Source organism: Rattus norvegicus, chromosome 5 (assembly GCF_036323735.1).
Source record: "Rattus norvegicus strain BN/NHsdMcwi chromosome 5, GRCr8, whole genome shotgun sequence".
In the NCBI taxonomy this organism is placed as follows: Eukaryota; Metazoa; Chordata; class Mammalia; order Rodentia; family Muridae; genus Rattus; species Rattus norvegicus.
Window position 1 is genome coordinate 79834490 of NC_086023.1, and position 27064 is coordinate 79861553.

Here is a 27064-nt window from a genome sequence, read left to right on the forward strand (position 1 = left end):
TGGCATAGCTGTCCCCTGAGAGGCTTCATCCAGCACTGAATGGAAACAGATGCAGACACCCACAGTGAAACATCAGGCTGAGCACGGGGACTCTTGTAGAAGAGCTGGGGATAGGACTGAGCGCTGAGCTGGACAGGGCAAGGACACCACTTGCAGACCTACTGTTGTGCTAGAACCTCTTCTGGTACTAAAATCTGTATTAGTCAGAGTTCTCCAAAGGGACAGAACATATAGAATGAAAGAGAGGGGTTCTAATCTTTACTTCCTCCATTCTGTAATGTAAATTATAGTACATCATTTTGAGTTGAGTTTGTCCTTTTTCAGTAGTTTCTGGAGGTGTAGAATTTGTTGCCACTTGAGGTAGTTATACAGGGGGAATCTACTGTTATAACCTTTGACATTGCTTTTTCACCCAGTGAACTGTAACATCCTGTTCTCATCCCATTGTCTTGCAACATTTTCTAACTTACTTTTGAATTTATCCTTTGAACCGATAGTTATCTATATTTGCTTTATTTAATTTCCACGAATTGCTCAAATAAACTATGCCCACTACCCCAAGTTCTTAACCATGGATGACTTCTTCAAAGCCTCTACTGTTGGTTTTTAAGCAATATTAATCCATGACCCTGAGGGCTGTACTCTGTCACACAGACACCCTTATGAATCCTAAACCATCCACGGATGCTCAGAAGACAAACACTGTCTGCGTTGATCTTATGAGTATCAATAAAGACACCGTGGCCACCAAGATGTGCTCAGATTCTGGTTAAATATGAGTGGGTAACAAAGGGAATCTTTTCAGCATGTGAACTTGGTGAAAATTGCTTAAAGTTTGCTCGGTCAGTGTTGGATCTAAGGGAGAATCTGGTTTTTACAGGCTGTATTGTGTTGTGTCATTCCCCATATCTAGTCCAGGGGTGATTTTTAGTTTTGTGTTTTAAACTCTTTTTCAGAGAATGGTAGGTTGTGGGTTGAAGTGGAAACTTAGAGGCTCTTTGGAAAGTCTGTTGTGTAGGATGTCACACAGGCGAAGGCAGGTAGAAGATAGGATGAGGCCTGCCAGTGGATGAGAAGGAAGGATGAGGGGAGAAAAGTTTTAGAGAGAGGAGGAGAGTGGAGTGAGGCAGAGGAAGCAGCAGAGTTGGAGGCTGATGTGAAGATTCCTCTCTGCACATTTACAGGTTATGAATATTCTTAAGGGATGGATGTGGACAGGACTTTGTATGTTTAGGTGAGCAATTATATTTTATCAATTTGATCAGAGGTTATTGTGTTGTGTGTTCTTTCATGTGGAGATTTAAATCAATGAGAGTTATGTGGCAGCCGGACACCCTAAGCTGCCATGGACTTTGGATATATATTATTGGCCTGGTTCAACCTGCCTTGGGAACTGGATGGGTAGAGAGTTTGTTGTCAGGCTCAGAGAGTAGTCATAGGCAGTGTGGTATGGGATGGAGCAGAGCGGGTGAGAACCTTTGCTGAGTGAGATGAAGATATCTACCAGATGTCTTGGGGCACTATGGTGCAGAATCTAGTACGGGGTAAAAGAAATCTTTTTTTTATAATTTTACAGCAACACAGTTGGATGGTGTTTTGCTAGGCCAAACACGTGAAGGAATGTTTGGCCAAGGCAGACACAGGAGAGATGATATTCTGCTAAATCAAGCACAGGAAAGGACATACGATGAAAGATTCTTTTCTAACAACATGCATGTGTTGGTCCAACTTACATGGCATAGTTGAGGTGCAGTTGTCAGGACTCCATAGAGAGAAATGCACAAGAAACCTTCTGTTAGAATAATGGTGTGCTGCAGTTTCTGGGCAGACTCGCTCGGATTGGATGCACCTGCTGAGGCACGACACATGGTTGACACATGATGCTTGGAGGGTGTAAATAAGACTCCACAGAGTGACAGACACGGCCTAGCTTACTGGTACAGCTGGCTGTACAAAGCTGTGTGTCTCGAGGCTTTGTCGATCTTCACATCCCTGAGACACACACAGCCAAGAACTTCTGGTGTTACCGTTGGCCCCTGCTGACTGGATCCTAGGCTGAAGCCTGGCTGTCTCCACTAGGTTGTTACCATTGTTGCTAACTGGATTCTACCACACTGGACTACTGGTGTATCTGTGAAGTGTTTGCCTGTGGATTGAGCTGCTGCTGCTGCTGACGCACGAACTAAAATGCCAATTTCCAGACAACACAGATTGGAGTTGCTCCAAAGAACTTTTCTAAACAGGTCTACTTCCCTTATATCCTTTCCTTTGTACTGCCTCTGGTGGGTGGTGCGTTACAGGGAAAGTGAAAGAGTTTAAAAACCATCATTAAAAATAGGATTTGAAAAAAATTAAAGTTACAGTGGATTGTATCGGTTTAAATATGCTCGGCTCCTGGGAAGTGACATTAGGTTGTGTGGCCTTGTCAGAATAGGTGTGGCCTTGTTGGCAGAAGTTCATCACTGTGGGGGTGGGCTTTGAGCTCCTATCCTCAAGATCCCCCCCTGGCTGCCCACATTATACAGTCTCTTCCTGGCTGCCTTTGGATCAAGATATGGAACTCTCAACTCTTCCATGCCTGCCTGGATGCTGCCTCGCTTCCCACAGCGATGATAATGAACTAAACCTCTAAAACTGTAAGCTGCCCCAATTAAATGTTTTCCTGTATAAGAGTTACCTTGGTCATGATGTCTTCTCACAGCAATGAAACCCTAAGAAACAGATCATTGATTTAAAAGGCGACATAAATCATAAAGGAGAACTTTCTCTTTCCATTCAGGCTCAGTTTAGGGGAACTTTTCTGCTTCTCTGGAGCTGCTTAGAGCAGATATGGGTGGAAAAGAGGGAGACTCATCTTGGGTAGCTATTTCCTCCTCCCTGTGTTCATGCTGCTTAGAGGAAAGGGACCCTGGATGAGAGGCCTGTCTTTTCCCCACCTCCACCGAGGGAGCAACCTTGATTGAGACTGAGAGTCAAGCAACAAATAAGAAAGTGCTCCTGCTCCCTGAGTGGGGCACATGGAGGGTGTGTGTGTGCAAGTGTGCGAGTGTTCATAAATGAGTATAGAAATCTCAGGTTACTTTGTCAAATAACACTGTGGAATAGACTCGGCTGTCTTTTAAAACTGTGTTAATTTGTACATATAAAAGTATTTTAATGTGATATATATTTGAATAAGTCTCATGTACATGGTAAAAATGTCAGACATTCCTGCTGCACTCCTGTGTTCAGTGGTAGCCCCTATTTTCTTCTAGGTTAAAAAAAACAAGTCTATTCATATACAGATATATCGTTACAAATGCATATATATGTACACAGAGGCATAAAAGGACAGACACACATACACGGTCTTTGTCAACAGTGAGAACATACTATATACACTGTTCAACAATCTGATTTCTGTACTTAAATGATACAACAAGTAGCATTCACTACAACACATTCCCAGCTGTTCTCCACATTTTTATTCATCTCTTATTAACAATATTTAGACAAAACCCCTCAAAGTTTTCTATTGAAGTCTTTAATTCTAGCACTTGGGAGGCAGAGACAGGCACATCTCTGTGAGTTCAAGGGCAGCCTGGTCTACAAAACAAGTTCCAGGTCAGCCTGGTCTACATAACAAGTTCCAGGCTACCCAGCAGTACATGGTAAGATTCTGTCTCAAACAAAACAAAACAAAACAACTCCCCAAAGTTTTCTATTAATTCAGAAGCTAACGAAGACATAAACAAAGAAAGCGAGACGATACCAGAGGGTACCCTCACCTGTATTTTACACAGGCCCTAGTATGCAGTAAGCATAAATGCAAATTAAATACTAAATGTGGTGGCTAAGCACATGCCTAAAATTTCATGAATTCTTTTATTTTACTGTTTGTTGCTCTAATTAACATTTTCACAAATGAGTGTGCGTGTGCGTGTGTGCGTGTGTGCGTGTGTGTGTGTGTGTGTGTGTTTGTGTGTGTGTGTCAACATGAGTACCGTTTCTCAGGAGCACTGTACCCTGTCTTTAAAAGTTTTTCCCTCTGACCTATGGCTTGTAAATTAAGCAAGTCTGGTTGTCCAGGTAGTCTCTGGGATCTCCTTTCTCAACTTTCCCAATTATGAGATTGCAAGAGCACAGCAGCACATTTAGATTTTGACGTGGGTCCTATACCGCTTAACAAGCTTTTACTGATTACGCTATCTCCTTATCTCCTTGTTCACAATTTTAAGTGTTTCCTATTTTAATCTAAATATGGAGACAATTTGTAACAAGTGCAAAAACACAGTATTTCGTGGAAAGGTTTAAGATGAAGTTTAAACTTTATTACCATCTAATGATCTCATGTAAAGATACATACTCCAAAAAAAAAAGACTCTAACATCATCAAACTGAGACCATTGAAGGTTAAACAATACCAAACCAGTCAGCTGTCAGAGTTCCCACATTAATCTTCCTCCTGAGATTGCTCTTCCGAGTGAATTTTCATATGTCTTGTAAGAGAATCATTTTGTTTGAAGGCTTTACCACATTCAACACACTCATAGGGTTTCTCTCCAGTGTGGGAATCTCTGATGAATAACTAGTTGTTATTTTGCATTGAAGGCTTTTCCACACTCAAACATTCAAAGGGCTTCTCCCTTGTATGAGTTCTCTGATGTACAATGAGGTGTGACTTCTGACTGAAGGCTTTTCCACATTCGACACACTCATGGGGTTTCTCTCCTGTATGAACTCTCTGGTGTTGAGTAAGACCCTCAATTTACTTAAAGGCCTTAACACCTTGATTACATTCAAAGAGGCAATCCCCGGTGGGAGTTCTCAGATGGTAGGTAAGAGATGAGCTATGTCCAAAGGCTGCCGCACTCCTTACATTTATAAGGTTTCTCCTTCGTGTGAGTTCTCTGATGGATAACTAGGTGTGACTTTTTGCTAAAAGTCTTCCCACACTCAGTACATTCAAATGGCTTCTCGCCTGTATGAATTCGCATGTGTTTAGTCAGGGATGAGCCATACTTAAAAGCTTTGCCACATTCATTACATTCATAGGGTATTTCGCCCGTGTGTGTTCTCACATGTTTGGTGAGAGATGAATTATATCTGAAGGATTTGCCACATTCCTTACACTCGTACGGCTTCTCACCCATGTGAGATCTTATGTGTTGCATAAGGTTTGAGCTGTGCCTAAAGGTTTTGCCACATTCGTTACATTTGTAGGGCTTTTCTCCGGTATGGATTCTCAGGTGGTCAATGAGGGCATGTTTGTGACCGTGGGTTTGCCACACTGGACACACTCGTATGGCTTTTCCCCGGTGTGAGTCCTCTGATGTACGACAAGGTGGGACTTTTGGCTGAAAGCTATCCAGCATTCGTTACATTCATATGGTTTCTCCTCGGTATGAGATCTTTGATGGTCAAGGAGCCCCTGTTTATGCCTGAGGACCTTCCCACCATCTTTTTGGACTTCTAAAATAGAATTGATGAGAGATTCTTGTGAGTTTCTGCACCCCCATTGAACTTCTTTATAAGTTTCCTAAAGAGATGCCCTCCTTGGTTGGGGTTGAATATGTACCACCCTAACATCCCAATAATAAAATAAGTGTCAGGAAGGACTCTCTCTGTCCTCTTGGACCTAATGGAAAGAAAGTTACAGTAAACCAGGGAAAGGACAACTTAAAGAGTTGGCTGCTTAGAAACAGGATCTTGTAACCTTAGGGTAGAAGATGAAATACACACAAGGAATATTGAACAAACAATGCATTAAGTTAAAAAACAGATTTGTGGTTATGCCTGGTATGGTGGCACATGCCTATTATTCCCAGTACACGGGAGGCTGAAATACCTTTTCATAAGTTTGAGGTCAGCCAGGGGTACATAGCAAAGCACTACTAGTCTCCCCACTGTGATTAAATTTGGGATGCCATGATGTAAGTGTTATAAAAGCCATACTTATCCTACTTACCCACGCACAGAAAGAAGCAGAAATGTAGGACTACTTGTTCTCAAGAACATAGTGTGCATAGTTTCACTTCCCTGTGACCTCTAAGTTGCCAGTTCTTGTTCCTGGTGGAGTAAGTCTCTACCCTTGGTTTGTAAGAGATGTACTTTTGTCTCTTCAATAAATCCCTCTATTTTTTCTAAGGCTACCTAAAATAAATGAAAACAGAACACATCTTCCAAGGAGAACTGAGGAGCCAGCAGATGACTGAGGTGCTACGAAGGGCGGCTGCTCCTCCCTTTCTTCCATGAGCAACGTACCAAGGACATTCTTACTAACAACCAATGACTCCATGGTTCCTCTAAGTTCCCTCTAAGTTACAAAGTCATGAAATTCCAAGCAAGTCACTTGGGAGATGCTTTACTGTCTGGGTTTACAGTGGGTGTCCACCTGTTTTCCCAGTGACTTATGGATTGCATGCCTTTGATCCTGTCACCATTCCAACAGGTGATGGCCAATTTCAAGTTGATTCATGGCCTGAACACTTGCTCATGTTCTTTTTCCTACACATTGCCCAATTGAAAAATGTACATTTGGAAACGCTCTTCTACTCTCAGCCTACTCCCTTACCAGCTCTCTGCATAGAAATGGAATGGAGAAATCATCTGAGGTAAGAATTTTAAACATTTAAAGAGAGAAACATAGGGAAAATGAATAGCCACTCCAGTTTATATGGAGAAAATCAGAGCATCTGAATGGATGTCTGGAATTCTCACTTTTATGGAGGGCATTTAGGAGATCCTAATGGCACACATCTTTAATCCCAGCATTCATGAGGCAGAGTTCCAGACCAGTCAGGGCTACATAATAGAAATTCATGAGAGAGAGAGAGAGAGAGAGAGAGAGAGAGAGAGAGAGAGAGAGAGAGACAGAAAGCATTGCAGAGATGAGAAGACAAAACAGATACAGAAAGAACAGAAAGAGGAAAACACATACACAGTGAGACAGAGAAACAGAAAGATACAAACACACACACTCAGAGAGAGAGAGAGAGAGAGAGAGAGAGAGAGAGAGAGAGAGAGCATTGCAGAGATGAGGAGACAAAAACAGATACAGAACGAACAGAAAGAGGAAAACACATACACAGTGAGACGGAGAAACAGAAACACACACACATACTCAGAGAGAGAGAGAGAGAGAGAGAGAGAGAGAGAGAGAGAGAGAGAGAAAGAGAGAGAGAAAGCATTGCAGAGATGAGGAGACAAAAACAGATACAGAAAGAACAGAAAGAGGAAAACACATACACAGTGAGACAGAGAAACGAAAACACACACACACACATACAGAGAGAGAGAGAGAGAGAGAGAGCGAGAGCGAGCATTGCAGAGAGGAGGAGACAAAAACAGATACAGAAAGAACAGAAACAGGAAAACACATACACAGTGAGACAGAGAAACAGAAAGACACACACACATACACTCAGAGAGAGAGAGAGAGAGAGAGAGAGAGAGAGAGAGAGAGAGAGCATTGCAGAGATGAGGAGACAAAAACAGATACAGAACCAACAGAAAGAGGAAATCACATACACAGTGAGATGGAGAAACAGAAACACACACACATACTCAGAGAGAGAGAGAGAGAGAGAGAGAGAGAGAGAGAGAGAGGGGGGGGGGAAAGAGAGAGAGCATTGCAGAGATGAGAAGACAAAAACAGATACAGAAGGACAGAAATAGGAAAACACATACACAGTGAGACAGAGAAACAGAAAGATACACACACACTCAGAGAGAGAGAGAGAGAGAGAGAGAGAGAGAGAGAGAGCATAGCAGAGATGAGGAGACAAAAACAGATACAGAAAGAACGGAAAGAGGAAAACACATGCCCAGTGAGACAGAGAAACAGAAAGATACACACACACACACTCAGAGAGAGAGAGAGAGAGAGAGAGAGAGAGAGAGAGAGAGAGAGAGGGAGAGAGAGCGCATTGCAGAGATGAGGAGACAAAAACAGATACAGAAAGAACGGAAAGAGGAAAACACATACACACTGAGACAAACAGAAACACACACACACATACACAGAGAGAGAGAGAGAGAGAGAGAGAGAGAGAGAGAGAGAGTGAGAGAGAGAGCATTGCAGAGAGGAGGAGACAAAAACAGATACAGAAAGAACAGAAACAGGAAAACACATACACAGTTAGACAGAGAAACAAAAGACACACACACACTCAGAGAGAGAGAGAGAGAGAGAGAGAGAGAGAGAGAGAGAGAGAGAAAGAGAGAGAGCATTGCAGAGATGAGGAGACAAAAACATACAGAAAGAACAGAAAGAGGAAAACACATACACAGTGAGACAGATAAACAGAAAGACACACACACACACACACTCAGAGAGAGAGGGGGTGTCACACATTCAGAGGGCGGGGGAGTTCAGGACTCGCACCCTGGGATAGAGAGATGAGCAGGACTCTCCGGGCAGGATGGCAGCACTAGTCTTCTGATACCCAGTGATGATGGGGGAAGACGGGGACAAATTTCCTTCTTCAAAGGAAGTGATTGGGTTGGGGATTTAGCTCAGTGGTAGAGCGCTTGCCTAGCAAACACAAGGCCCTGGGTTCGGTGTTCAGCTCCAAAAAAAAAAAAAAAAAAAAAAAAAAAAAAAAAAAAGGAAGTGATCAACACTTACACCTTTTCTCTTGACATGTAATATTAAAACAATCTTTGCCCGTGTGTACACATGTTCATCTGGATGTGTGCACATATCCACATGCCCATGATGTGCATGCCAGTTTGTCATCAAGCCATTCCTGGACTGTTTTCTTCATCTTAGGTTTGAAACAAGGTTTCTCACCAAACAACTCACTGGTTGGCTAGACACGCTGGCCAACACGTCCCAGCTCCAGTCTCCACCGCCTTGGTGCCAGATTACAGGTGTGCACCTCCAGGCACAGCTTCTTACATGGAGGTTGAAGAGCTGAACTCAGAGTCATGCTCATGAGGCCAGTACTTTACAAACTGAGCCATCTCTCTAGCCCCATAACCAACTTCCTACAGGGATGGATGGAGCTGTCACAATGGGTATCCACTCCCCTAAAAGACAGAAAGTATGAAAAGACAACTTCACTATGAAGGTTTTATGAATCACAGTCCTACTACGTGACAAGATCATACCAGGGCACTAATAATTGATTAAGGATGAAATCATTTTCTCTTCCTTTCTTGTTTTTTTCTTGTTTTTCAAGGCAGGGTTTCTTTGTACAGCCCTGGCTGTCCTGGAACTCACTCTGTAGACCAGGCTGGCCTCAAACTCACGTAGATCTGTCTGCCTATGCCTCCTAAATGCCAAGATCAGAAGTGTGTGTATCCCCCTTCTCAGGAAAATAATTTTCTTAATTTGAGACAGCAAGTGGAACCTGAATTTTAAGAGAAACCAAATGTATCTTCAGAAACTGAAGCATGGGCTCACTGGGACCTGCAAGTGCAGGTAATGCTTATGAGTGACACATCTGTACTGCGAGAATCAGGGAACGTGGACTCGTTAACCCTCCTAAGTACTAGACTTAGAGATAAGGCAAGCCGGATTCGTGTACTGTCAGTGACAACTAAGAAAAGCCAACAAATGGGACTTGACAAGAGGATCATAGAACACAGGTCAAAAGCAGGGAGGGTGAAGGGAGCCTCTGACTAATAAGAATGAGACTTTCCATAGCTGAATTTCCTACAAGCCACTCCAATAAGAAGGTAAGACAAAGACGTCATAGATGTCCACCTAGAAGCTGCCAGTCTAGAAAAATTAGCTTGTATTTGCATACTGGGAGATCTTTTGGAAGGATGGAATAGAGACCAGAACACCAGGATGCATGACTTTAAGAGACCATCAGCAAAGTAAGAGAGCTGGTCACTCATCCATTTAAAAACACAGCAAGAACTTAAGGTTGACAGCCATTAACAAGGGCACTAGAGGGCAAGAAAGTTGACTAGAGAGTGATTGTATTAGTTACATTCATATTGCTGTGATAAAACGCCATGACCGTGTCAACAGGGGGCAGATGGTTTCAGAGAGATACATCTCACTCTCTACAGTCATGACAGGGAGGCATGGCAGCAAGGGACCGTCACAGAGCAGGAAGCTGAAAGTCACATCTTGAGCTGTAAGTAGGAAACAGGCCATAACTCTGTGTGTGTGGCACACACACAGTTGGGCCAGCCTTAATGACAACACCCACCAACTGGGTGATGTCTCAAATGCCTGAGACTATGGGGGGATATCTCATTCAAATCATCCCAGGGATTAAGGACGTATGGACACTTACAGAGAAGGGGTATGAGTAGTTTTGTGGTTAATGGAAGGAAACAAAATATTAGGAGTGTCCACCATCTCCAGAGATGCAGAAAAGAGACTGATGTAAGAATGTCTAAAATTATTACAAGAAAATATGAAAATTAGGGAACTTATGTGCAGGGAGAGGACAGGGAAAATTGAGGATTCTTTTTTAAATATGGTGAAGAGGAACGAGATTGAACATTGAAGAGTCTTCTGGAGGCTAAGCAATAACTATACAGTAGGGAAGGGGCTAGGTGAGGGAGGTGACTTCAGGCTACTGAGCCCTGGATTTCAGCTTTCTCCCTACCACTGTCAGAATGGTGACTGACTATACTCTTGCTCCTTATGGAAGACCATGACTCTCAGGCTACCCTGTAGCATGGCATTTGGAATTGCTGCACCTCCTCTATAAAGAGATTATGCATGCCTACCCCTGAGCCAGGCGGCTCACTCTGACCATTTGAAAGTGTGCTATAGCGGGTAACTACCACATCCAAGCAGTGATTTAAGGAGTAATTAAGTGGTCCCATTCACCCATTCTTTTCTTCTCCATGAAATAAAAGCTTGTTGTGAGCTGCTGATGTGGACAGGTTTACAGGAGAAGGTGATAATTAGAATCTCCAAGGTAAGAAAACATCTGTGCTGTGAATTCCTTTTCTCCTGAGAGATTCTGGTGTTTTTTTCTACTAGTTCCTGGTTAAGAGACAAAAACCGGGACTTTTAAGAAAAAAATATTTTTTCCATATTGGGGATTAAATCTAGGTCCTTGTGAGAAATCACTCTCTATTCTGAGCTGTATCCCCAGCCCTAATGAAAGTTTTCAAATTACTCTTTGAAGAATTCTAAGCTTACCACCAAGAAACTAAAGACTTACTTGCACTGGTTCCTGTTTTCTTGAGTCTGTGCAGACAACTTGGGCTGTCCTTATTCACCCTCCCTGAAGACCACCGCTCTTCTTCTCCATCCAACTTAGAAACTAGGCCTTGTTTGGGATCTTGATTTCCTACTCATAAGAAATGGTAGACACTGAGGGTTGGACCAACCATTTCAGAAATCAAGCCCCAACTTTTTTACTCCAGGGTCTTTCAAGGCTAATGAACATATATGGCTTCTGATGTTTCAAAATAAGGATGCCCATGAACCTCAAATAAGCACACCTTCCCTTTTGGAGGCAATGGCACAAGCATCATTCCTAGCACTTGTTGCTATTCTGTCTAAGCTCCACCCCCACAGCTACTTGGTAGCAGCCAGGTATGCTCTAGCCCACAGTTGCCTGGCAACAGCCATATAGTACCTGACACTATAAAAGGATCTGCTTCCCCCCCTCTTACCCTCTCTTTCCACTCTTGCTCTATGTTGTTCTCTGTTCTTTTCCCACCCCCTCCCCCATGAACCCATGACTGGGCCACCTTTCCTCTCGTCTACTCTTCTCTCATTAAACCTCGCCATGTGAAACCATGGTGTCTTAGTATTTTCTGTCCAGTCAAGGGTTGAGTTTCAAAATCCTAACAGTACTAAAAAGGGATCAAAAGTCCCTGACCAACCAACCAACCAAGCACCACCACCACCACCACCACCACCACCACCACCACCACCACCACCAAAATAAAACAAAAGAAAACAAGAAAACATCAAAGGGAAACATGAAGGACTTGAGGAAGAAGGGACAGCAGGGAACATATTCTGGGTTGTGGGGAACTGTCCTTACCCATCAAGTCTGGATTACTGCAGTTCTCTAGCTTTGTATCCTTGTTCATGTTTCTCTGCCCAGGTTCCAGCTGCTCCCATTCCTTCTGAGGAAAAGCCATAGACACATCCATGAACGTTACTGACTCCTATCATTCTTATTCAGTCCACAGAGAATTGGACAGTTCGACCGTATCAACCCTCACCTCTTCCCTCTCTTCTTTACAAAGGGATTGGCTCTGTCTCTGGTGTTTAGAATTTCTTCCTTGGCTTTGAATGTTTCTACTATTTCACATCTCATTTCCACAAAGTGTTTGGTATCGAAGGGGGAAGGCTTTAGGTGAACTCCAGCTGCCATGGTGACCTGGGACTAGCGAGTTTGTCTGGACCTTTCTCTGCGTTGCGGTCCCTGGCTTATGGCACCATTATCAGGCCATTTTCTATCTTCCACAGAGTCCTGGACTAGAACTGTTACCTAATTTTGTAAGTATTCTCAAGGATAGCTTAGCTTGTGAACAATTTGTTTTTTTTTGTCTCTTAAAGTTTTGCCAAGACTAAAGGTAAAAAGCCAGGCACGGTGGTGCACGGATGCAGCTAAAGCCACTGAGGAGGCTTTGGTCAGAGAATGATATGGACAATGGCAGGGGTGGGGGAGACAGAGAGACAGAGAGAGATTTCAGCATAATTGGTTGGCTCTCTCAACAGCGTTTTGCCATATTGTAGCAAACCACAGCAAGAACTTGATTCAGGATTCTGAACTTGAACCAAATTTAATCTCTCGATCTAGGAGCCAGAGGATGCTATGGGGTGCTGGGCAAACTTTTGTCTTTATCCATTGGGCCTCTAATGACCAGACCTCCCCCGACCCCTGGCATGTCCTGAACCATGTTGAGCAGCCATAGCCTTAGAAAGATGTGTTGTGAGGAGCTGTTCGAGGAGCTGTCCTCACATATGTGAGGAGCTGTCCTCACAAACTCCATTACAAGATGGCACCGGCATCCGGCAGAACGCACCTAGTAAAAAGGGCAATACGCAGGCGCCTGGTAACTTCCCTACTCAAAGGGACACGTACGTTTTGGTACGTCATCTGGCATAATTGGCAGCGACCAGTCAGAGAGTGACACGTCCTAGGCGAGGATAGTTTCCTATATAAGGGACAGTTATTCCTCACTCGGCGTCTCCGCATTGTAAGCTTATGCTCTCCCTCTCAAGACGCATTAAAGCTTTTCTGCAGTAGGATCCTGTGTGTGCCGCATCGTTCCTGCTGGTGAGACGTAGCTCGGGACATCTGGTGCCAAAAACCCGGGAAAGACCTCGCCATCGTCAGCACCTTCGGAGATCCCTGGGCGACAAGGAGGATTCAGAACTGCAGGTAGATACGTTCGGAGAGGCAGCCCTCTCTTGGACTTTGGTCTGGGGTTGTCACCGCTTTGGGAAGGATTTGTTGAGGCTATAGTATTTGTCCTGGGAGCCACCCTACTCTTTATGTTCTGTTTTCACTGTTAAAAGGATGATCACAGCAGCTGAAGGCGCGTCTCAGTCTCTCGTATATAAGTGAGCTTTGCGTAGCTCCCTTTTACCTTCGATTTTGACTGTTGAGGAGCAAGGACGCGATAAGGCCGACATAGATAAGTGGCACCGTCCGCGGAGGCGCGTGTAAGACTCCCGTACATAAGAGAGCAGCGTGTCCGGCTCTACCCTTTCACCTCACGCCTTGTCAGACGGATGTAGATAAGCCGCCGGCTTTCCTGGCCCATCATAGGATCCTCACAGTCTGTGGTCATGGCCTTTGAAACAGTGTTAAAGCAGAGGAACATCAAAATTGGAGGAGGAACACTTAAAAACTTTGTGAAGGAGGTGGAGAGGGTGGCGCCTTGGTTTGCCTGTTCAGGCTCGTTTACGATTGCCTCTTGGAAAAAGACCTTGACAGAAAATTGGTGGAAGAGGATCTGCGCCTAGGGACAAAAGCTATATGGAAGCTGGTTAAGAATTGTTTAAAGGATGAAACGTGTAAGGCAGCAGTAGTAGAAGGACAGGCCACTCTCGAGGTAGTCCGGGAAAGTCTGTCAGAAACCGAACGTAGTGAGAGGTTGGGCGCGCGCAAGAAAAAAGACGTCCTAAGAAAGAAAAAGGGCCCTCCTGGTAAGTCCGCAGACAAGGGAGCGTTGAAATTTTCCAGCACTTCCTCCTCTACACATAAACCAGGAGGGGGAGCCAGCCTATACCCTGTGAAAGAGCTAGAAGCGCTGAACCTCGACAGTTCTGAAAGCTCTGAAAATAAAACCTTAGACTCAGAGGAGGAGGCCGAGCTAGTGCTGTTAGTATTCTTGAAACCGCCGGTATAATTAAAACCACTAGTAAGGTGGCAGATATTTTCCGAAAAATCCAAATTATCCTATTAAATAGAAGATTCCCTGTATACATTACTCATATACGGGCCCATTCTGGACTCCCTGGCCCAATGAGTTCAGAGAATGATTTGGCTGACAAAGCCACAAAAATGATAGCTGTGGCCCTGGCCTCTCCTTTAGAGGCCGCTAAAGCCTTTCATGGCAATTTCCATGTCATCTCAGAAACTTTACGCTGCCGCTTCTCTATAACTAGAAAAGAGGCACGTGATAAAGTCACCCAATGCCAACAGTGCTGCCAGTTCCTCCCAGTTCCTCACATCGGGGTCAACCCGAGAGGAATACAGCCATTGCAAATCTGGCAAATGGATGTTACTCATAATTCTACTTTTGGAAAATTACAGTATGTGCATGTATCTATAGACACATATTCTGGCATTCTACATGCCACCGCACTTACAGGAGAAAAAACAACACATGTCATTCAGCACTGCCTTGAAGCATGGAGTGCTTGCGGAAAGCCAAAATGTGTAAAAATGGCCCCGCCTACACATCTCAAAAATTCCATCAGTTTTGTGCTCAGATGCAGGTTACCCACCTGACGGGCCTTCCCTACAACCCTCATAGAGCGTGCTCATCGGACGCTCAAATCATATTTAATAAAACAAAGAAGGGGAATTATGATAGAACTCCCCCCAACACCCCGAGTGGCCACTGCTCTGGCCCTTTTTACCTTAAATTTTTTAAATCTTGATGAAGCTGGACAAACAGCGGCTGAGCGACATTGCTCAGAGCCCAAGAGGACAAAAGAATTAGTCAAATGGAAGGATGTATTAACAAATGAATGGAAAGGCCAGGATCCTGTTTTAATAAGATCCAGGGGAGCTGTCTGTGTTTTTCCACAGGACAATGAAAATCCCATATGGATCCCAGGACGACTTACTCGGAGCATCACAGCAAGTGATCAAGAAGGGACTGGGACTCCTGCACCTCCTCACTCTTCTTCCATGGATGCCAGCAACGGTGCAGGGCAAGCTACGATGGGGAATAATGTCAACCTTTCCACTCCCGATGCCGGTGATGTACCACTAACAGGGATTTAGGGTTGGCCTATTTACCTAAGGATCCACAGGTTGAACGACTAAAAGAAAATAGGACAATTCCCCTTAAGGGCAGCCTTTGTTTTGGCATATTCAACAAAACATCTTTTGATCTCCCTTGCATTATGTTATATAATCAATCTTCTGCTTGGTTAAGGGAGGCCACATGGGGAACTGGTGAGGAGGACATTGTGGCTAACGCCACAGTTCTCTATGGTGGTGGCCTTACATTGCGTTAATGGTAGCTGCACTGATCTTACGCCCATAGCGATGCTACTTGGAGGAAAGGGCGAAAAGGGACGGTTGTCATTTTCCTGGACGGGGAACATCAAACCTGCTGCCTCTGTCTGGACAGCTACAAATATAAAATATCGCAGTAGTTACCCGCATGCCTCGCTTTATCCCGATCCCTGTTGATGCCCCGGGGACCATGACCTTATTTAGAGGAAAAAGAGATTTTGGTACTTCTGCAATTATTGCTGGCATTATTGCTACGGCAGCAGTCGCTGCCTCGGTTACTGCCTCGGCATTGGCCTTGTCAAATTCAGTACAGACAACCCAAACTATCAATGATTTATTGGCCACCATCTCTGTGGCTCGGGACAGACAGGCCTCGGCCAATACTCAGATATAGGGAGGCCTTATGCTTGTCAACCAACATATAGATCTGGTCCGAGAGCAATTAGACATTCTATGGCAACTGGCCCAGCTTGGCTGTGAGCAAAAACTCCCAGGCCTTTGTGTCACCTCCATATAATATGACAAATTTACCCGAGCTGCTAATCTAAGAGTCTTTCACAGCATCTGTTACAGAATTGGACCTCGGAGTTTGAACAGACACTTCGAGAGCTGAGAGCGACCATCATTCAAGTAAATTCTACCCGACTGGACCTGTCTTTGACTGAGGGATTGTCGTCCTGGATCACCTCAGCAGTCTCTTATTTCAAGGAATGGGTGGGAGTGGGACTTTTTGGAGTGATCCTCTGCTGTGGATTAGTGTTACTCCTCTGGTTGCTTTGCAAATTGAGATCTCAGCCGGTTGTGGTGGCGCACGCCGGTAGGATTTGCTGAAGGAGGCAGAGGCAGGAGGAGATCTCAAACAAGAAAGGACAAAGTAGTGATCACCCAGGCGCTTGTAGCCCTTGAACAAGGAGCGTCAGCCGATATCTGGTTGACTATGCTCAAGCAACAGGTCGCCGGCTAGACAGCTCTTGCACTCCTAGAACCTTGGTTCATTGCACAGGATTAGAGTGTCCGGCTTGAGCAGCCCATGAGGGGTGACGAGCTTAGCATCGCACAGGGAAGTTCTACCAAATACGCTCCATGGAAGGCATGTCATATTACATGAGGGTTTCTGCCCCAGTTTTCCCTCCCTCGAAAAATGGCAGTGCGATGGGTCGGGAGTGCCCTGGGTCCCAACAACAGCCTAAGGGTATCTCTCTTGTACAGGTTCGCCAACTTTGTACGAGGATTTGACCTCTGTCTTCGCCCTCCTATATCTGGGTGTCCTGTTTGCTTAAAAAAAAAAACAGAAAAGGGGGAGATGTGAGGAGCTGTCCGAGGAGCTGTCCTCACAGATGTGAGGAGCTGTCAGAGGAGCTGTCCTCACATATGTGAGGAGCTATCCTCACAAACTCCATTACAAGATGGCACCGGCATCCGGCAGAACGCACCTAGTAAAAAGGGCAATACGCAGGCGCCTGGTAACTTCCCTACTCAAAGGGACACGTACGTTTTGGTACGTCATCTGGCATAATTGGCAGCGACCAGTCAGAGAGTGACACGTCCTAGGCGAGGATAGTTTCCTATATAAGGGACGGTTATTCCTCACTCGGTGTCTCCGCATTGTAAGCTTATACTCTCCCTCTCAAGACGCATTAAAGCTTTTCTGCAGTAGGATCCTGTGTGTGCCGCGTCGTTCCTGCTGGCGAGACGTAGTGCGGGACAATGTGTCTCTCCTCAATCTGTTGGAAAAGATAGTCTATGGATGGAAGAATCGTCAGCAAGTCTCATGTGTCTATGGTCCTTATAAAGCCTCTAAGGCAGGCGCCCTAGACAGCATTCATCACGTCTTGGGACTGCTCTAGAGGTGGTGAAATCCTGAGACTCAGCTAAGATTCTGGGACATGAGGAAGGATCTTGGGCACAGGACTCAGGTGGTCACCTCATTCTCTCATGGGTTAGCCCTCTGGACACATAGACATACATTTAAGTGCAAGGGTAATCATTTATTGAACTGCAAGAGCAAGAAATTTGTGTGGAATGATCATGGGTGGGGCAAAGAGAAATTTAAGAAAGCTTTTAATTTTCGATGTGTTATCCTGGGTATCTAGGGAAGATGCTGGAGTGACGAGGATTGCACTTTTCTGTGAGACAGGATGGAAGTCAGATCGCAGAATTTGTCTCAGGATACTCCATGGACAGGAAATGGTGATGCTGGAATCCTGAAGTCTCCACTCAGCACTGAGTAATCCAGGAAGAAAGAATACAGGAACCCATTAAGCACTTCTTGGATTGACTTCTGGACAGACAGGCACTCTATTGTATAGAACAAAGGATGAAGAAATAGATCTTGCCCTGCAATCTAATCAACATTATTTGCCAGAAAACAGGGATTAAAGGCATAGAATAAATGACTCTTTCCTTATGCATGGCCTATGAAAAATGAAGTAACGAAAGGTCTGAGGCTTGTTTCCACAATCTTTGGCATAAGAAGCTCCGAAGAATGGACATTGCCTTGAGGAATAATGGTGAAAGCCTTGGCCACTTTTTTTTTATATTTTTAAATTTTTATTTTTTTATTTTATTTTTTTTTAGCTTGAGTATTTCTTATTTATATTTCGAGTGTTATTCCCTTTCCCGGTTTACTGGCCAACATCCCCATAATCCCTCCCCCTCCCCTTCTTTATGGGCTACATGGTGTTTTTTGTCTTTTATTATTTTTTTTAAATTTAATTTTATTTTTTTTATTAACTTGAGTATTTCTTATTTACATTTGAGTGTTATTCCCTTTCCCGGTTTCCGGGAAAACATCCCCCTAATCCTCCCCCTACCCTTCTTTATGGGCTACATGGTGTTTTTTGTTTTTTATTATTTTTTTAAATTTAATTTTATTTTTTTATTAACTTGAGTATTTCTTATTTACATTTCGTGTGTTATTCCCTTTCCCGGTTTCCGGGAAAACATCCCCCTAACCCCTCCTCCTCCCCTTCTTTATGGGTGTTCCCCTCTCCATCTTCCCCCCATTGCTGCCCTCCCCCCAACAATCCTGTTCATTGGGGGTTCAGTCTTAGCAGGACCCAGGGCTTCCCCTTCCACTGGTGCTCTTACTAGGATATTCATTGCTACCTATGAGGTCAGAGCCCAGGGTCAGTCCATGTATAGTCTTTAGGTAGTGGCTTAGTCCCTGGAAGCTCTGATTGCTTGGCATTGTTGTACATATGAGGCCTCTAGCCCCTTCAAGCTCTTCCAGTTCTTTCTCTTGGGGTCCTATTCTCAGTTCAGTGGTTTGCTGCTGGCATACGCCTCTGTGTTTGCTGTATTCTGGCTGTGTCTCTCAGGAGCGATCTACATCCGGCTCCTGTCGGTCTGCACTTCTTTGCTTCATCCATCTTGTCTAATTGGATGAGCCTTGGCCACTTATAAAGATTTTCATACATTGTCTGAGTGAAGTCTTGGGAAATGGGAAAGAGGGGTCAAAGGAGTCTGCTCTCCAGACTGTAGGAGAAATGGAGATCATGCAACTCCAATTCCAGGTAAGAAGCCAAGGGTGTACAGAGTCCAGATGAAGATCTTATTGTCCAGAGTGGGATGCAGTGGGACCACAGACCCTGAAGACCAGTCATACTCACATCCTGCTACTCTCTGTTTCAAACTTTAACTCTTAATGACACTTAACACATCGCTGAGCCCTTTTTACACAACCATCCAGCAACTATGGAAAACTCACTCCCTTGTTTTCTTGCCTAAGTGCTTGTGTCACTTTACTTTAGAGCTCAAAATAGGACCAGATAATCACAAATCCACATAATTCAAAGCCATTTTTCAAGTTCTCCTCAAAGACTCCTTATCAAATTATTCTTATAATAATTTGGAGGCACAATACTAATGCTTTTGGAAGGGCCCGGTCCATGCCCACCCAACCCTTGCTCTCACTGGAGATTGCCCACCTGGAGGCTCAGGCCTTTCTTCAACCTCAGGCCTGGAGACAGTGATCTGCAGAGTGAGAACAAGAACGTGTTCAGGTACTAGGTCCACTTTATTCTCCGATGAGGAAATGAGGTGCCTCTCCAGCTTTCAACAAATGCCTGATTGCCAATCCCCCAGGTTCATTTCTTCTATGATATAATATTCAGAACGAGAAAAATAAGTGAATCCTGACTTACCAGTCTTGGTTAGGTCAATGATATTGTCCCTAGTGATTACATGCGCCTCGCATAGTTTTGCAAACTTTTCCTTGATGTCTGAACTCAGATCCTTTGTTCTACCTGTGAAAAGAGCAGCAGTGAGTATAGCAGCTGTGTCCTAGGCATTGACCACAGAACTAAGTGAGCGGACAGGGGCTCCCCCATAAGGATGAGAAAATGGCTGGTGACATGGTTGACAGGTGTGGGTCCAATCTATCCTGAATGTGGCATCCACGGAATGGCCTTCTGGCACAAGGAGAGATTTCAGAGTGTGCCCATCTCTGTGCTTGAGGCAGGGTACAGGTGAACATTGTTGATCTTCAGGAAGTGAGTAAGAGGCGGACCAAGCCGGGAAGACCATACTAAAGCTAGAGTTTCCTTCCTCTTTTCCCACCCCAAGATCAGTGTCCATGTGGAAATACTTTACCGTAGAGCTCCATCAGCTGGAAGGTGTCCCTGTTGTTGACATTAACGAGATGAAACATGACGTAATTGTCATAGTCTGTCTTAAGTATATTAAATGTATTCCCTCTGTCATCTGTGGAGGAAATGGGACACAGCTCAGAAATTCTCTGGTCTGCAAGAAATTATGTAAACCCTTTACCTGTTCTACCCCAAACATAAAAATCATTAAAATACATATCCTGGAAGAGATGGGGACGGGGATGTCAGCTGCTACCCATCTGTAGCTTTCTGGAGTTAATGAAGTAACTTCTAAGGAAGGGGCCCTGGGAGGACGCCCACTAGAGAACACTTAGCCACAGCAGCGACTCACTCTCTCTCTCATCCTCTCTGAGGTTCACTGGCCTCCCTCAGCACCTTCAAGCGACACATCTGTCTTTCATAATTCTGCCGTCTCACATGGCTACATCCTGAGCAATGTGCATCGGTGCTAGCTACCGGGCAGTACCAGATTCCACCTCACCATACTTATCCCCCTTGCCTGCCACAGGGTGCTAGCTATTAGATGGACCCCGTGTCCCTGGCTAAATCAACCATTTCAGGAAGTGCTTGAGATTCTACAAGGGGTTGTGGTGAGTTCCCTAGTAGAAAATTTGACTGGAAGGTGCGAGTTCCTCACTTCAATCCCCAGTAAAACACACGCACACACACAGACACACAGACACACAGACACACAGACACACAGACACACACACACACACACACATGCAAACACACACACACACGATAAAGGTGGTAGGGTTTACTAAATTCCTTGTGGATATGTAGACAGATATTCTATATACTTGCACTCAACAAAATATTCGCCATCCTTTGGCATTTTTTATGCAACCGAATATAGTTTCCTGCACTCTCCATTTTCCCTGTAAAACAGAGCAAGCTGGTGCTTAGGGGAATTTTGATCTGGTTGGCTTCTTCACCCTCTATAGGTATCTCCAGTTTCTGATTCCATTTTACTTTTGAATATTTTTGCAAAATTAGCAAAATGGCTTTTTTTAAAGGTTATTTCATTTCTGTCCGATACTTTAGTAATCACGAATTTGCGCTTATTTCTTCTTCCTCAGCTAAGGGCAGACACCTCACTTACTTAATACAGAACTTGAAGCCTAAGGAATTCTCCAAGACATCGATGTGCTGCACAAAAATATCTCATGCTGCCATTCTGTTCTATCTTTTCTCTTTTGTCAGAGGCCACGACAATAGAAAACCAATCCCCATTGAGCTGTAATGGATAAGAAAATGCTTAAGGGAGAAGAGGGTAGGGATACCGCATGGACATGTTTCTTCTTGAATTTGGCTTGATAGAGTTGTCACAATACCTAACATTCTGCCCCTGCCTCTCAGTGAGAGCAGAAGTCCCCAAACGTTGTTAGATCTAAATAGAATATAACTGGTCTTACTTCAAGGTCTGAAGTCATTCGTTTGTCTAATAGAAGAGGCCACTGTACCCATCCCCTCAGAGGACCCGCTTGGCTTCAAGAGTTCTCCAAAGCACTCTCTGAGTCAGAAGTTACTATTCACTGAGCCTACCTTGTCCACATCGAGGTTCCCTCTCTTGGAATTAGCTTCTTCTGCATGGCCACAGACCAGGGTCAGGCCCAGACACAGCAGCAGGAGCAACAGCTTCATGTTGGTAGAGAATAGAATTGCCTCTCTGCCAGGACAATCTCTCTGCTGATGGTGCCCACACTCCACCTCCAGCACTTTGCTCATCTTTATACTCTCTCTGGTTTCGAGTGTTTTTTCTTTTCCTTCTCATATGGCCCTCCTTCCCTCAGGCTTTGTGGAATGTTTTCTCATGTATTGTTGTGAAGCCAAGGATTGTTCATGCCCTTTTCAAACTTGGCAATGTCATATCCTATGGATTGATTCTATCACTCATACATTTCGCAAAACATATTCCCAAGAAAAACAGTGGATGTTCTAGAGGACTGCCATCCGGAACCAGATGCAACTTTGGATCTGACTTGGAATCAGAAAGCCAGTTATGGAGTAGGTGGGTACTGAACTGGAAGGTCAAGCATGGAGAGAATCTTTGCTTCAAGACTTGAGTGGAGTGTCGAAGAAAATGAATTACTTGGGTTTTCTTTGAAAAGGTTCATTCACATTTCATGCGTATGAGCATTGGTTTTGCATGTGTACCATGCACACACCTGGGCCCAAGGAAGTCAGAAGGAGGGCAAAAGAAGGAATCCGATTCTTTGAAACCTGTTCTTGCTGAGGACCCAGGTTCAATTCCCAGCAATCACTTGGCATCTCACAACTGACTCTAACTCCAGTCACAGGAAATGACCCTCTTTTGGCCCCTGTGACCTCCTGTACACATGTGGTACATATGAACTCACTCATTCAGGCACCTATGCATAAAAATAATAAATCTTAACTTAAAAAATTATCAGGAAGGGTCTTCCGAAGCTAAGCTGACAGCCCCCACCCCAACCTCCACCCCAAAACTGGACCTCAGAATGCAAACTACTAACTTAGTAAGGTAAACTGCTTCAGCTGTTTACCTCAGAGAACGTTGGACTTTAACTGACTGGACATAATCTCATCATTAAAGAAAAACAAACGAATGTTCAAAGTCATATTTGCTGATGGAGGTCCAAGTAGAAATGATGTCAAGAGTCTGCCTACAAAGACACACAGTTATAAATGGGAACATATTTTGTATCCGTATAAATTGATTTTACCCTGGAACTAGAAACATAAAATAGTGTTTGATGTGGGGAAATAAAGAATTAAAAAAGGAGACAAGTCCTCGATAGGTTTTATTTCCACTTTGCATCAACTCTCTATAGTATGTACTATTTATTTTCATCTTTCCAGAGTGTTAGCTAAGACTCAGAAAGATCAAGTAACTATACAAGGCCATACAGCCAGTCAGCGAGAGAACTTAGATTTAAACCCAAGCCTGTCCATCTGACTCAGGAGCCTTTGTTCTTATTGACTCCACTATACATGTCGGGATGTTTTTACAGGAAGGGAGGATGGCTAAATAGTTGAAAGAGGAATAAACAGCACTGTAGAGCTCCAGCCACATCGGACTGAAACTGCACGTGGGTTTCTTTAAAATATGGAGGAGTGGGTGTAGCTTGTGATTGAATGAGACATGACTACTGGCCCCTCTTGGTCTACAAGCATTTGGTAAATGCTTGACTAGGGGACTATCATTTTTCTTTTCTCCTCTTCCTCTTTCTCCTGCTCCTCTCCCCTCCTCTTCCTTTTTTGGTTAATTATGGTGTGTGTGCACACATGTGCACAGGCCTTTGCTCGTATATGCAGGAGACAGAACAGGGTGTCTCCTTTTACTTTATCCCCTTCAGACATGGTCTCCCTCTGAATCTGGGACTTAGTGTGTTTCAGATAGGCTGACTGGCCAGTAAGTCCCAGCAATCCTCCAGTCTCCACCATCTACCTAGTGTTGGGGTTAAAGGCAGCCATGACCAACTTTTTAATGTGAGTTCTGAGCATCTGCTCTGACCTTGCTGGGAGCCCACACAGCCCTCACAGCCAGTACGTCTCCACTGATCTGTCGTCCCAGCAACTCACATAGAGGCTGGCCTTGAGCTTCCTGAGTTTCTGAATGGTCTTGGATCTGTGGCAGTCCCCAGCTCCAGCCTCCTGAATGCTAAGATTACAGGTTGTAGCACTACGTCTGGCTATAGATTACTACTTTTCTAGTAATGAACGAGAAGATGCTTCCCCAGCAGAAGGCAACAGTCAGTCCCTTCCACTTAGCACTCCTTAGTACATGTGAGCTGTTCATGTGACTGAAGCACTGAGGCTGTTAAGAAATGACTAGACAAAGCAGGTGGGTAAGGGGTTTAAAGAGTGTAGGTGTAACCAGCTAATGGCCCATTTGTAACTATCTAGCATTTCTGAAACTGACTAATAGGAAGATGATTTAATGATCTTTACCTGAGTCTTACCCTCAACAAATTGAATAAATACCCCATTCAGAAAGCCTGCAGAAACATTCGAGTCACTTACATAGTTCCAGGGTGTGTTTGGGGCCAAGAAGAACATCAATGAACACGGGCTTATTTGATTCATGTCCCAGATGGAAATATTCTGTAGTACCTCCAGCAGAGTGACAGATAGGACTGCTGACCCCGGATCAACATCAGTTCTAAAGCATCTGCTTGTGTCAGCGTCAGAGGATGCTTGGAGCCACTGGATTCCACCTGCTTAACTCCCAAAACCTAGAGCGAGCCCCAGAAAACAGGCAGAAACAAACTTTAGGGGACAAAGAGATTACTGGCCAGGAACTTGTGAAGGACGAAGGGAGCTAGGAGACAGCAGAATCAAGGAAGGGAAGTTATCCTGTGTTAAGCAGAAATGCTATGCCACAGTTTTGCTCGATCTTGTGGGCGGGATGTGCACCCCAAAGAGACCAGTATCTCAGCTCAAAGACAAGGAAGTCTGAAGCAGTTAACAGTTGGGAAGGCTAGCTATTCACACTCCTCACAACCAAGCAGTCTTTTCTTCAAGGTTGGGGGACTCTAAGCTATCCTGCATCCTGATTTCTGGAATTTCATTCTGCTATCCATGAGTAGTCTTTCTTCACAGGGCTTGAGTCCTCTCCCCAATTAGGTATCTGTCACAGGAACATTGCAATACAGAGATATTTAACTCAGGGGAATCTGTAAGCCATCGAGCCCAGGAACCATGCGTCCACACTACTGCATGCTCAGAAGGGTCAGCGCCCTGGCAGTGTTAGCCTTCAGTCACCAATGGCTGATGGAGGCAGGCAGGATGAACCAGAAGAGGGAGAGACTGGAGAGATGACTCCCGGTTAAATTCCCAGCATCCACAGGAATCCATAAGTCTAGTTCCAGGGACCCGACACCCTATGTGGGCTCTGCATGCATGTGCTGCACAGACATACATGCAAGCAAAACATTCATACACATAAAATAATCTATTGTTTTAAGCACAAGAGAATTGACCAGACTAACAGGAACTAAGCAGAGGGCCTTCTAGGGTATGGGGAGAATGTACACATAAGTGAAGGCCATGGCAAAGAGGAGTACAAATAGTTCAGAGAGCCAAAGGAAACATTGCTGGAACACAGTGAAAACAGGAATTACAAAATGAGTTAAGGCTAGAAAGGGAGTTGTGACAGTTTGCGGGGGCTGCCCTCTGGAACTCATGCAGTATGGGTGACTTCAGCAAAAATTAGACTTTGTCCTTTCTGGCCGCTAGAACTCTGGGAGCAAGGTGTTTGATGGGGCTTGCTTCTTCTGAGCTCTTCCTCATTGGTGGAATCGTGTTCCCGAGTCTTCAGGAAGTCTCTTCTCTGATCCCTCCTGTATCCTAGTCTTTTCTTTTGAGGACACTGGTCAGTCATCTTGACTTAGGTTCACCCTGAATACCTCATCTTACCATAATTGCACCAAATCACACCCTGGCACTATGGGTAAAGCTTCCAATGTACATATTTTTGGTGGGCACTCTTATCACATATCAGCTTATGTGGGCCTGTGAGGAGCTTGGAAGGGGTTGGTTTTCATGTATCTGGGAAGGACCTGAAGCATTTTAGAATTACAGTCGGAACATGGTCAGAAGTGTGCTTTCAAAGTTCATCTGGCTTCATTTGGATATCGAAGACCAACAGGAAGGCAGGAGAAGAGAGAAAAAATTGTTATCAGTGGCTCTCAAACGTGTGGAGATGGACTTTTTTTGGGTTCTCAATGTGTGGGTTGTGACCCCCACCTGGGTCACATGTCCTATATCCTGCATATCAGATATTTACATTTCAATTAATAACAGCATCAAAATGACATTTATGAAGTACCAACGAAGTAAGTTTATGGTTGGAGGCCACCATAACCTGAGGAACTGTATTAAAGGGTCATAGCATCAGGAAGGGTGAAAACCTTTAGGCAGGAGATCATGAAGGAAGTTACTGGAACATGCTGGGAAGAGATCATGTAAGCTTACTCTCCATAGCTGGAATTAGAGGGACGTCTATAGAGAAAGTACATGGTGTTCAGAGAATGTGAGGTGTTAAGTACACATTGGTATTCTGTATTCTGTATCCTTATGTAGATACAATTTAGAGTTATTGCCATTAATATCATGACCAAAAGCAACTTAAGGACGAAAGGGTTTATTGTAGCTTACAGTCTATCATGAAGGGAAGTTGTGTGTGTGTGTGTGTGTGTGTGTGTGTGTGTGTGTGTGTGTGTGGTGGGGGGACTCTATGAGAGAACTTGGAGGCAGGGACTAAAGCAGAGTCCTTAGGAGAACATGGCTTCCTGGCTCGTTCCCTGTGCATTGTGAGCCTGCCTTCTTATATACCTCAGAACACCCTGCCCAGGGTGGTACATCCATAGTGAGGTGGGTCCTCCCGAATCAGTTTCCTAGAGGCATTTTCTCACTTGAGGGTGCCTCCTTCCAAATAACTCTAGCCTGTGTGGAATTGAAACAAAAACAAAAATAAAAAAATGACCCAAGAAAGTTAGTAATGAAGGAAAAAAACAAAACAAAACACCACAAGAAACAAAAAACAACTGTACATGAGAAACAAAAAGGATAACACCTCTGCCTAGTGATTTGAAACCTGACGTCCGTATCCCTGTGTACAGGTGGGCGTGAAGGTATCTATGTGCCATTGACTGATCCACACAGATGCTGGATGCATGAGAGTTGGTGAGATGCTGGTTTCAACCTTCGTGATGTAGGCACCTCTTGCTTCTGTCTTCCTTTTCTTCTTCTTCCTTCATTACTCATAATTTTCTGTGTTTTATGCTGCAAATAGTTTTATAATTGATCATAGGACTTCTCCCCCTGACATTAACTGAACCGAACCTA

At 44.4% G+C, this 27064-nt stretch overlaps 1 protein-coding gene and 1 pseudogene across 1 annotated transcript in view; both read right to left on the minus strand.

Annotated features, from left to right (window-relative positions):
* Positions 1 to 26599, minus strand: part of Mup18 (major urinary protein 18) — a 77831-nt gene extending 51232 nt beyond the window's left edge. Inside the window, exon 1 of the mRNA XM_063261290.1 lies at positions 26552 to 26599. Coding sequence (XP_063117360.1) covers positions 26552 to 26584 — 33 coding nt within the window. The 5' untranslated portion in view covers positions 26585 to 26599. The remainder of the gene's footprint in view (positions 1 to 26551) is intronic.
* Positions 19576 to 22038, minus strand: Mup4-ps7 (major urinary protein 4, pseudogene 7; annotated as a pseudogene).
* Positions 26600 to 27064: the final 465 nt, after the last annotated feature.